Source organism: Oculina patagonica, unplaced genomic scaffold, assembly GCF_052425735.1.
Source record: "Oculina patagonica isolate OP01 unplaced genomic scaffold, crgOcupat unplaced167, whole genome shotgun sequence".
In the NCBI taxonomy this organism is placed as follows: Eukaryota; Metazoa; Cnidaria; class Anthozoa; order Scleractinia; family Oculinidae; genus Oculina; species Oculina patagonica.
This window is the reverse complement of record NW_027557705.1, coordinates 1-13,137: the sequence shown is the minus strand read 5'-3', so window position 1 is coordinate 13,137 and position 13,137 is coordinate 1. Positions and strand designations below refer to the sequence as shown.

The window sequence follows — 13,137 nt, the reverse complement described above, 5'->3', positions numbered from 1 at the left end:
GGAGGGTGAAACATTACGAAATTAGTTTTGTCAATATTTAAAGATAACCTATTTGATTGTAGCCATTGATTAACTTTATCTAATTCTTCATTTATTTTTAACTCAAGGCTTTTTAATATAATGTTAATATAATGTTGGCTTGTTAATATAATGTTGATGCAAACTGGTCACCCTCGCATGGCAATAAACTCATATTCATTAAACAATATGTGTTTCTTCACTTTACAGCGTTGTTAACCTATACACTATTGTATTTTGACACACAGTTAGTGCCTTCGACTATAGACAATGAGTGCAGCCTTCAAGCCTTGCCTAAGCCACTGTGCCGAGTCCTAAGGCAAGACACTACTCCTACAGTTCCTTCATCACTTGTGCAGTGGATAACCTGTGACGTGGCATCCATCCAAAGAAAGTAACAATAATTCTACACTACCATTAAAGTTGATTAAGTAAAACGGATATTTTATTTTCCTCTTTTTTGGTGTCAGAAAAACTGAGAACTATGATAAGGTGGTACCCACCTCTGCGTACTCATCACTACTTTCCTTGCCATCCACTTCCTCTAAACCATACAAATGACACGTGACATCCAACAGCTCACTGCGAAGTTTGGCTGCACTCCAGTCTGCCGCTGGTCTCCGTTTTAACCCATCACTGTACTCTCTAAGAGACAGACTGTACGTGGTCTCCAAGTAACCACTGCCTAGTGACAGCTCAAACCCTCTTTGCTGAGTGAATGAGCCCCAGTACCACACAGAGAACTCGGGAAATTGAAGTGACAGGCTCACCTCCCTGCAGTGTGTAGCAATTTGATCGAGTTAAGAGTTATCTCTCTTTCCTTTTAAAAAGTCCAACTAAACTGACATTTACACGGGTTTACGCCGGCTTAGAAGATCTGTAAAGCTCCGAAAGTAACAAGCCCCAAACATAGTGACCCTCTGAAAGTAGTGATAAAATTTCAAGCCTGTTAACAAATTCCCAAGTAACGACACCTTGAAAGTATCGACGTTCTATAAGTAGTGACCTCACAAAGTACTTAACCTGTTATTAAGATACGATGGAAATGACAGATGCAACACGCTTTACCAAATTGGTCTAATGTTTGTTGTAAATGACCTCATTCCAAAAGAAATAATTTATATTACTCTGTTCTGATGTAATTGTTGACTGAAATGTTGAGTACTACAGGATGATGTTCTTTGGACTCATTTTCATACTCTATTACTTTTGAGGAACATTGCTTTCAGAACTTTACGGTATCAGTCTTTTATCAGACGTAAAGTGAAATAGAGGAAGCACAAAGAACTGTGTCTTCTACGCTGCCATTAATCAGATGTAAGGAACCCATTTGCTGCAAGGGTAGACAATGCTGACTAGTGCAAGTGCATGTTTATCAACTTTATCCTCAATTACATCTTGTAAGTACAAGTTATAAAGTAAATGATCACTGCATGTGAAAGATGTCAACACATAACAGTCACATGTACTGGAAATAAACACACTAAAGGGCATTCTATACTTTATGGTTCAAAGAAATGTTTTAGATGAATTAAGTACCAACCTATAATGTCTTCCAAGTGATCGCTTCTTCACTCGCTCGCGTCCGAAATACGTTCCTCTTTTGGTAGGTCGTGACACATACCACAAAACTACAGCCTAAAAGCAAATGACACAAATGAGTCTCTCTAATCGCAGATATGCAACAATAAATGTTTTCTCAGGTTTACCTGGTATTTCTGAAACCATCTAAATGTGCTGGCGTACATGAACAATGTAGGGGGGTCACTCTGAGAATGATCCTGTGAAGACATAAATTTCAAATTAAAAAGGCATAAATAGCTACAAACAACACACTAAATAAAATTACTTTCAAGCACCAAAACAGATGTAGCAGCTATTGAAGGTGCGTGATTACTCATTATGATCACTGTGAAGATTGAGGGATTGGAGGGTCAGCATCAAATTCTGCTCTGCATAGCATAAAGTAACCACTGGTTACAATGCTTGTCCACTGTGTGGACTATGTACGAGTGTCCGAGTGTGGCTTATAAATGAACATAACAGTACACCCAGCATTTCGTCAGGTTTTTCCAGTCATCGTAACTAAGCAAAGTGTATTGCTTAAGAATATAACAACATCACTGAACAAAAACACTGCTTTTCAAAACCCCTGCCCTTAGACACAATCTCACCAAAGTGGCCTAACATTACATCAGTTGACATGCAACATTCAAACAATCTGCCAAATATAACTGACAGGCTAAGATAGGACAACAAGTGCTTTGCAGAAAGTGGCACAACACTGAAGAAGCGTTTAAAATCAAGCACCCAACCCTGTCAATGTTTGAACATGCAACCTACAGTAGAACAGACTTGTTACTTATTATATTGATTAGTGAGATTATGTTATAGCTGGATCATGCCTGAAGAAATTGACACTCTTAAAAGTTCCATTAAATGCGTTGTTAGATTGATTTTTAGAAGAACTGTTTAGAGCAAGTTATTCTAAGACAAACCTTTTTACTGCACAATCCTGTCTCTAGAGAAATGTCCAACGTAAGGTTCTGCGACCTAAAAGCTGCATAGGAGTCGTGAGCCTATTACAGGAAAAAAACAAAATCAGGTTGCAGTTAATCAAGGTCCATTGACTCATCTCCCATTGCTACATGTAATGGTGCACTGTTGTTTCATACATACTTGGTTAGGAGCCAGTTGTGGTATCTTGTCTGGAGCACACTGGATCACTGAGTGATGATCATTAGGATCTCCTTGACAATGCCACTTCACATTAGTGCTGGGATAAGAACAGATATAAGAGGGAAATGTAAGTAAGCTCACTGTTGTATATCATTCGCATTGCGATGCTTTTTAATATAAGATTGATAGCCTTGTCCAACAATGACACTGTTTCAATGCAAAAAAGAAAATCCCGAAATGACTGTATTGATTTATTCCCTATTTAGAATGTCTGTAGTATACAACCATTTACATCTTGTCACATCAATGACAAGGTGGGGCCTAAAACAAATTAAATCCTTGAGGTAACTGAAGTGTTTCGAAAAAAATGTGGTCACTAACGGCTCATTCACAAGCCAAGAACTAAACTGATGTGTGTATTACTACTACCTGGATGGAACAACATTTACACGGAGCTTTTAAGTGCGAGGTAGTCCAATGCACTAAACACTAGCCATTAAGCCTGGTTTTCACTAGCGACGCAAGAACAAGCGCAAGCACAAGCACAAGCATAGCAGCTCTTATTTTACCGTGAATACGGCTTCGTTGAAAGCAAAAGCACAAACACGTTGAATTTTGATGCTTGCGTTTGTGCTTGCTCTTGTCCTTGCATCGCTAGTGAAAACCAGGCTTTACCAACCACCTACCCATAAAAAAATTCCTTTGCATGCCTAAAATTATTTAGACTATGAGTAAAAATGCTAGCTTTCTAACCTATACTAACCTCAATTTCATTGCAGGCAAATGCAAAACCCGTCGATCATCATACTTTGATGCTGCCCTGGTATGCAAGTCAAAATCACCTTCAATGACAATCCGACCTATACAATAACAATTGAGAATGTGTTTTACTATTGATGCACTACTTGGTAGTTAGAAGAGAGTTAACAGCAGGTAACACTCAAGAGTAGTTTGACAACATGCTGCTATAGGGGTACCATGCATGTGAAATGTCTGTTTGAAAATTAGCAGTACAATTCTGATGAAATGTCTCACTTTAAAGCAGAAAAGAGTGATCTTACGAGCTGTTGCAATTTCGCACTGACTTTCAATCTTATTGGGAATTGAATCTTTGGTGGTGTTATCATAAATGCAATTCGAACACACTTATTCCTGGTCTACACATGTCATAAGATGTCCAAAACTTTGCAATGAAGTATGTCATTTGCAACCCTCCAAGTTTATTTTTTCCTTAGTGGCCATTTGGCCACCAACTGCTCAGGTTTGGTTGCCAATGAAAAATTTCAGTCGCTAAATTAAGCTCTAACTTTCAATCCTTCTTCTCAATTTAGTCGCCAGGCTGGTGACTTCAGTTCCAATTTAGTCGCCAGCTCCAAAATTTTAGTAGCCATGGCGACTAAAATGGTCGTAACTTCGAGGGTACATTTGGACAATTGACCTAAAATTGGACGTACATTCACAATTGTAAAGCGACCGACAGTATAGTAAACGTTTAGGTCTGCATTTTAGCCTAGTGACCATTCAGGCTTTTGCTTATCTCTGTCTTCAGTAGTAAAGAGTATTTCTGCTTTCTCGCTCCCCTTCCCTCCCCCCACTCCCCCCATGAATAAGATGCTAGTCCATTGCAGGATGACACCCTTGCCAGCGCTCAGCATTTCATTCACCATTACCTATTCATACACCTATGTAGGGAGAGGCATCGAGAGTAGCATATTCCCAAAGAACACAACACAATGACGCCGGCCAGGGCTTCATCATAAAACAGCTCAATCTGGAGTCTGATGCATCAACCATTAGTTCACCACGCCTCTCACACAGAATTATAAAAAAACAAGTTCTTAATATGTCTCTAGATCGCTAATGTCATTACCATTGGTCCAATCAAATTTAGCTTGTCTCCACTCCCACTGCATTCTCTCTGTGGTATCATAAGGATTCCTGGATGCACTGAAGTATAGGTACCACTCATTAATAGCAAGATGAAGGTGGCCATGGTACAGGAGACGCATCTATGGAGTCAAGGGTAAGAACAAAAAAAAACTTAATATGCAGCTGGAGGTGATGGCATGCAAATGTATCGATGGTGTCTGACTTTTGTGTGTTTTGTGCTGCAGTTATGCATTTTTTCTTGTACATAATCAACTTTAGGACAAATTGCGCCATAATAACAAAACAAATATTTTATGTGAAAGTGTGATGTGGATTACCTTGTCAAAGAAAGGAAGAGGCTTGCTTGCATCACGGCTTGGTGAGCTCAAATTTTCTGAAACGAATACATTTCATGTACTGTTGATTCAAAGTAAAACCGTATTCTACATTCCCTACACTGCAGTTCCATGCACAGTGCACAGGGAAAGAAGAAAAAAGAACTCACAGCAGTAACATGTATGTAAGTTCTAAAAAACCCTGCATTTATGACAGCTCAAATCTAGAAATGTTTCAGAGCGCCACTCATTGTTTTAAAACATTTCTGTTTCGCAATTCTTCCCCACTGTGTGTAATTGTGCTTTGTCAATAAAGTTCAACCCATCTATTGCTAGTAAATTAAGAATTACAGTTGAACCCTAGTAACTCGAACTCTGAAGAGAAATGAAAAACAGTTCGAGTTAGCGGGGTTTTCGAGTTAGCCGAGTAAAAATGACTGAAAATGGGTCCAAGGGAAATGGAAGTTAGTTCGAGTTAGCGGGGTAGTTCAAGTTATCCGTGTTCGAGTTACCGGGGTTCTACTTTACATCCAACAATCAAATGTTAAAGGGGGTGTTACCTTATTGTTACTTATTTCCGCGGGACTTAATTTTCGCGATGTTCGCGATTTTAAAAAAATCGCGAAATTAAAGACCTGGGAAAATTTATTTTAAGCGTTTTCTATTGTATTTTTTACGTTAATTACGTATTTTTGGCCAAAACGCGAAAATTAAGTTCCGCGAAATATGCTCGTTCCATTTTCGCGAAATTAAGTAACCGCGAAAATAAGTAACGGTAAGGTAGTTTTGTTTTTTCTACAGAAAGCTTAAATATCTCACGAGTACTGAACTGCAATAAACTAGACAGTTTTCTCTTAAAAATGCTGAAAATCTCTCTATTCTCACAAGTTCTCACAAGGACAGACTAGCTATTGGTAGGGACTCAACAACATAAAGACTGCTAAAACTACAGCGCAAAAAGGAAAAGAGAAATAAGATAGGTACAGACTGTAAGTTGTTTTTTTTTACCAAATGCCAAAGAAACCATGGCCAACACAGGTTCAATGTCCACACCCCAGGCCATCTCCATAGTGTCCATGTCTGAGGCAAAACAGAAGAATTTTAACATAAACAAAACAAAGAAATTGACTTTACAGCAGCTGAGAAATATCAAGTAACCTACTTACCAACCCGGCTTGTTACTAAACCTACTCATCAAACACTACCTCCCTCCTCATGCGCCTAGTCATTCACTTATTAATGCACCCACTACACAAGACACCCTCAGTTAGATTTTAGTTAACTTCTAACAGTAAAAAAGGAAACTGCTAAAATATGGATTGTATTTGACCTACAGAGTAATATAATTTAATTCCTACAATGTACATGACGAGCCTAAATGCTTCAATATGAAAACCTTTTTACAACTACATACCAAATTTCAAATCATAAAAGTACTTCAGAGAACTTAAACTCCGAGAAATCGTTATATTGCTCCAAGGCTTGCCGATTTCCACCACTGCTTCTCGCTTAGCTGAAGGAAAAAATTCAAAACATTTTTTAATGTCAAACACAACTTACATTGATTGAGTTATATTTTCCAAGTCTTGAAATGCCTTGTAAAGTATTAACATGACCGACTGAGAATACTATCTTAAACATTTCACACCTTTTTTTGTGAAATGCAAATTTAGAAGTTTGCATCAGTCGTGGTTTGCAGTGGATTGAAGTGCCCTTAGAAAGTAAACCCACATGGCATCAGAACTTCTTGTTTAAACTCACAATGGAAAAGATAAGGTTACCAAAAAGTAGGAGTTACCCTAAATTAGGGATAATGGACTACACTTATACTGCTGGTTCAATTTCAGTCGCAGTAGCACTTTAAACATTACATTTCATTAAACAACTGAAGAACAAATGACAACAAATGATACTGCAGGTACACACACCTGTCTTTAATAAACACATCACATAATGAAAATACCTCTATCAGCAGGTTTTTGTTCTGCACCAAGAAGAGTTCCCTTTAATTCAACAGACTGTGAGGTAAATATTGCTTCAGGGAAATCTCTAAGACAACACTGAAACAAAAAAATAAGAAGCTAAATTGTATTGCATTAAGTCTAAAAATTAAATATGAAGTCACCTGACTGTCTCTTGGAGATATTTAGTACTGTCTATTATTTCAAATGTTTCATACATTTGTTAGATTAACTTAGGACCAATTTGGCTTTCAGCTTTTTGACATTACTTTTTAATAGTACAATTGAGACACTGCTTTGCTGTTTCTGTAAAGAAATGCAACCATTAACCACATTTAATTATGACAATTAATTTCCTAGAAGGAATAACGGACAAACAACGAACCTTGTGTGACTGAAGTTTTCCTTGAACTGTGCGGCACCAAAGTGTCGAAAACTTGAGTCCTGATGCTGGGTATGGGCTAGTTGAGAAAAGTAATAATATCAACCCGTAGACTTTTTGTAGACCAATTAGGTCACCATCTCTTTTAATGGTAACTGAGTTTGTAGCTATGGCTAAACCTAGATCCATGCTAGCAAACCTTGTCTACTATAGAACACATTTTTAAATTTTAAAGCTCTATGAGTAGTCAAGTATGTGGCAACAATGACACTAGTAAAAAGTGCTGTGAGGAATAATCCTTTGAAAAATACGATAAAATAAATTACTGTTGTACAGCTGTAGAAGTGTATCTCGAAGTGCCATAGTTGGTAGAAAAAGCGTACCTATCACTGTTAAGTTGTTTCATAACCTCAGTTGCCTTTTCCTGGTCATGGTAAGACTCATCCGCCAGCACTATGAGATCCAGGCCTTGAAATTCCCACATCAGCAGAGTAGTTCTCATGGGGGTCTGATCATACAGTGTCTGTTACAAGTTGAGAAGATGTCAGTTTGTTTAGAATGCTAGAATGCCACCCTTTATATTTCAAACTCAGTGCTCATGAGATCCCTGCAATCTCAAACAATTTGCAGTTTCTCTTGACATAAAGTAAGCTTGTTATTTGAACCTGATACCTTGAACTGTGGGAGTTAGTACAGCCACACTGTCCTAGAGACCATGTAAACTTCACTATTTGTTACAGTCTTATTTGAACTATGCAATTTCACAGTACTATTCTACAAAAGTGTTGACCTATTAAAGTATAATTTAAGTTCCAATAGTCAGGACACAACTTAGCCATTGCTTTAATGAGCTTTATTATACAGTCCGACCTCTATTAAGCGGCCACCTATAAGCTACTAAGCGGCCACCCTCCATTAAGCGGCCACTTTCCAAAGTCCCGATTTATTTGTCACTAAACTGCTGTATTTGATACCTCTATTCAACGGCCACCTCTACTAAGTGGCCGTGGTCACCTTTTTGCTGTCGCAAGTGCATTATTTATATGGGTTTTTACCTCCATTAAGTGGCCAGCAAATTATCTTTACAAGCGAAAAGGGGGCAGATGATATATATGGTCCGTGAAATATCTTGAGCTAAATTTTTTTACATACTAACTGTTGATGCAAAAAGGCCTAAGAAACTTGTCAACAATGTTTTGCATATTTTTCTGTTCATTGTCAACCCGAAGAAACACTGTACATTTCAATTACGTGCCCTCTGTGTTAGAACTAGAACTATTTATGGGCTGGAAATACACTTGATGTTTTGTTACAATGTATTTCGGATTTCTCTTCATATATGTTCACTTTTTATAAGCATTTTGCTTTATAGAGTCAATAACATAATGTTTACTTCCATTCCTATCCAATTTATATTGAACCTCTATTAAGCAGCCACTTTTCAAAGTTCCGAGGGTGGCCGCTTAATAGAGGTCGGACTGTATTTTTTTGAAAAAATATGCCAACCCTGTTATTTCAAACTGGCTTTCTTAAACAATTTTTAATTTCCGTTGGGACTCAAAGATAGGTGGAGAAAAGACTGCAGAGTTAAGTGGCTAAAACTAAGGTCACTTGTTGTTCTCAAACTCTTCATTAAAACTAACAACACACTAACAATTTGACCGCTGTGCTTCCTTTACGTCAGTATTGTCAGACATATAGACTCTTTCTGGCATCATTTGTCAACACTATTAAGGGGCCTACCTGTGATCGACGAATGTAGATTTGAGAATTTTTTTCCTCTAAAGATCTCTTAAGTTCTTCCTCCTTCTTCACTACAGAGAAAATGAATACCAGGAGATGAAGTTTAATTTAAGAACCCAAAACTCAAGACCCATGTGTGTACATATGTCACTAACTTATTAATTTATTAATAAGTAATTTGTATATTAAATTTATTTAATTAATGTACTTGTTTTAATTTTATACTAGCAGTTCTATGCAAACAATAAAAAACTAAGTAAACCAATAAACAAACTACAATTTTCTGTTACATGATATTTCACCAAAGCCCAACCTGTTAATAAATTTCCAGGTCTCTTTCGAATCTCGTCCAACTTGGCAGCTAATAGCTGCTGTCTTTCATTCCATTGCTCCATCTCATCTAGCAGTAGCTAAGGAGAACAAGACATGACACATAAATGGCAAAACTAGTCTATAAATAGAAGTGGAGAGGAATGGCAAAAATAGAGTAGTTCTAACTTTGGTGTTAAACAAAGATATTGTCACTGTACTGATACGTGGTTATTTTGGTTGGAGGCAATTTAAAACCATTGAAAACAAAGTTAAAATTTTTTATTTTAATTTAATACTACAACTCTCCAGAGAAAAACAAAAAAACAACACAGGCCTACAAATGAAGAGGGCTTGTAGGCATGAAACACAAAAAGATAAAAAACATAACATACAGCATAGTTGTCCCTTAGCTTGACTTCAAATGGATCATCTTCCATCTCAAAAGCTATATTCTGTTGGTTGAAACATTTCTTAAGTTTTAGCACCAGTACATTGAGATTATTACAATTTAAACATTTCCATAAATCTTGTATGATAACTGGACACTTCTTAAACAACTGAATAAACTAGTTGAGATAAACGATAGTTTGTTGCAAATGTGTTGTTCGTACCTCCCCCATGGAAGGGTGTTAGTTTGAAACCCCACCTGTCATCCCTCCAGAAATTTCAGTTTATCCTCAAACTTTCCTTTCAAAATTTTGGCTTTTGAGATCCCCCAAACCCCTTGGAATTTACAATGCCCTTTCATGGTGGGAGTATGGATATTTTCTGGAATCACACAGTACTCTTCCTTGAATGCTACTATCAAAAGCATTCTTGAAAATTTTGGCTTTTTCTACTTGCCCTGTTCAATGTTGAATCAGCAAGTTGCTTCTATACTCGACACATGATTCTTGATTTTAAACAACATTGAGGAAGGGGAAGAGAGATGGGGAAATAGCAGCATATCCTTTATAAGCTTAAATATGTCAAAACAAAATAAGACTTCAACATTCTGTCCAGGATTGTAGTTTAAAGATAAACTAAAAATTGCAATGGTTCACCTCAAAATGGATCCACAAATCTGGAGGAAGTGGTTCTTTGTAAGATTCATCCTTGGGTTTTTTGTGAAGTGACTTTAACATCTTAAACACATTGACAAGCTAAAAAGAAAACTATGGTTTAGTGATCAGTTCAATATCAGAAATAACACGAAAGTTCTACAAGCAACCTTTCTTATAAGTAGCATATTTTCCTTCACAAAAGAGTGTTTTCCTTTCCTACTGAAAGCTCAAATATATGGCTGAATTTTGCAAACCAATGTACCTGGTACATTCTGACTCGATATTATCAGTGTATTTGTGCATTTTTTTTTTTTTGGGGGGGGGGGGAAGAGGAAAAGGGAGAAGGATGTGGCTATGACTGTCAGCACCTCCTGTACATGTCTTAACTCTGGGGGAGGTGAGGTGGCAAAAGATCTTTTGCAGCCTGTTTGTTATCCTTTTGTGTACATGCAAATTGTCCTCCAAGCCTCGCATTTATTTTTTTTGGTTCTTTGCACATGCTAACAAGGCTTCGAGGTCAATTTGCATGAACACAAGTGAATAACAAATAGGTTGCTAAAGGTCTGTTGGATCCTTTGCCGGCTAGCAGATATAGAACAGATCTCTCAAGTGACTTAAAAGTTTTTGTCTGAATGCCAACCTCATAAATTCTAGCAGCTTTATCCTATTCAAGGAAGTTGCCAAATGGCCCCTGAGGAGAACTTTAACTTAGGGGGTTGCAATGTTATGTAAATATCAATTTAAAGACACTAACCTCATCTCTGGAGGCAGCAAAGTTGAACAAGAAAGGAAAACAAACTTGCATCATTTCCACCTGAATAATCCTGTTAAAAAAATCAATTGAAACAGTTTTTATTTAAAGTGTGAACTATACTATACTTGGGATAAATGCAATGACAGATATTGTTATGAGTTGATTTAGCACCCTCTTTCCAATTAAAATCTCCCAATACCAATCTTATTATGTTTGTGCCTTTATTTCATTGAGCACCCCTAACTATGTTCTGCTTCAATTTCAGCGCAATCAGAATATATAGAAGTCATCCCTTGTTCATCTTCCTTCTGAACTCCTCACGTCATTACTGCATAACAAAAGGACTGGTTGTTTAAGTGTCTTGACTGTTATTTTCATGTAAGGGCACAACTACTACAAACAGCAGGAGGGCATTTTGCGTGCGCATGCGTGCAACCGCTGTACAAAGACCGCGTGATCTTGGGAATAAAAATGGCGTGGTAGATTCAAACTTTGTTTTTTGTACTGTTTATCGTCACATAATTTAATATATACGTAAATTTCGCTAAGAAAAAGTGTTTTGTGTGTGGCAAGGCTCTTATAAAGCAGATTTTCTGGCCTGCTTCGGGATCGTTGTTGCAAATAATGGGAAAATATGTGGGACAGGTAGGAAAGCCTTCACCGACAAAAATCAAACAGGCCGTAAAAAGAGGAAAACATTTATCCGTGTGCTGGAGTGTGATATATTAGGATCAAAACTTCACATTAAATCAATTGCTGTAATACAGGCAGAGTGCGAGCAATATTATAGCTTGTCGGGAGATTTTTTGCCTAAAGGGACGGCCACCAAAGAAAAGGGTTTTCCCTGAGGGGAACGACATGTTTGGGTGTTCTGCACATGATAATGCAGCTCACTGATGACTCCAAAGCAAAGCCAACTTGCCCTTGAGTGGCAAACAGGGTTTCCTGGAACAAGAACTGCAGTTCTTTAAAACACATTTAGGCGACACAGAAGTAAAACAGCCGTTATAACAGAATGAACATCAAACTTAAAGAAATAAACGTTGAATGAAAAATTGAAAATAACATTGTTTATAGTTAAAAATTATTTCTTAAGACATTTTATACAGCAGTTATTAGAACGTTTCTGAAAAATATATATATCGCTTGTTCGTTTCATGCTATTTTTTGACTGGTGATCAAGGCTAGATTTTGATAAAGGAGCCAAATATGTACTAATTAACATAGTAAAATGTAAACAAATAGTCTACCAGCAAAAAATTACCATAACACTTTAAAATTAAGACCGATCGCAGTAATTCTTTTCTTGTTCAACAGTATGATTGTGGTATCATCGAAATGTGAAGTTATTTTGACCAATGCTCACGTTTAAGGAAATAATCACAAACGATAGTTTCTCTGTTAGGATAAACCAGCGAGAACGTACGTTAAAGAAAGCTAAAAATTTCCACAATTTACCATTTTTTAACGCTACCTTCGCAGCATTAGACGATAGTTTAAGTACTTCAGGCTCCATATATCATCGGTAGACGCTGGAGATCAAGGCTAGATTTTGAGATTTTTGCATTGTGAGAACGACTAAATTGTAGTTTTATGACAAATCTGAACAAAATCATGACCACTCGCTCAAACCCGGGATACTTGATTATTACATCGTATAGTTAAAACTGCTGTTTTATACTTTAGTACTAAGTAGCCGTAGCGCTTTGTCTGTTTAGATCTTCCGGCTATTAAAAACATGGGCAAGGTATTTAGGTTCTCGACATTCGGTCGCCATTTTGTCCACGTGCAATGTTTAATACACATAGCCAAAGTCGATCAGATAAACAGCACGCCGACACCAAACTTTGCTTGTTGTTGTCAGAAGATAAAGCAAGGACTCTTAGTATTGTATACAGCAAGTAAAACTTAAAACACGTTTCATTTTGAGCTAGAAATTAGGCCATAAATTGTGGAAAATATGTAAACAATCGATAGCAGAACTTCTCTGTCGTGCGCACTAGTCCATATCGACACATGCGCACGCAAAATGCCCTCCTGC

General features: G+C 37.3%; 1 protein-coding gene across 1 annotated transcript; it reads right to left on the bottom strand.

Moving 5' to 3' along the window:
- Positions 1-485: 485 nt before the first annotated feature.
- LOC144640027 (protein hobbit-like) lies at positions 486-11,161 on the bottom strand. Its single transcript, XM_078499266.1, has 18 exons — positions 11,097-11,161; positions 10,343-10,441; positions 9,692-9,751; positions 9,301-9,397; positions 8,988-9,058; positions 7,628-7,767; positions 7,248-7,323; positions 6,865-6,961; positions 6,316-6,414; positions 5,910-5,981; positions 4,905-4,960; positions 4,568-4,706; positions 3,461-3,557; positions 2,698-2,794; positions 2,517-2,597; positions 1,728-1,799; positions 1,562-1,656; positions 486-792 (listed from the first exon to the last, which is right to left on the bottom strand). The coding sequence occupies exons 1-18, from the start codon at positions 11,148-11,150 to the stop codon at positions 501-503; spliced, it is 1,794 nt and encodes a 597-aa protein (XP_078355392.1). The 5' UTR covers positions 11,151-11,161; the 3' UTR covers positions 486-500.
- Between the last annotated feature and the right edge of the window lie 1,976 nt (positions 11,162-13,137).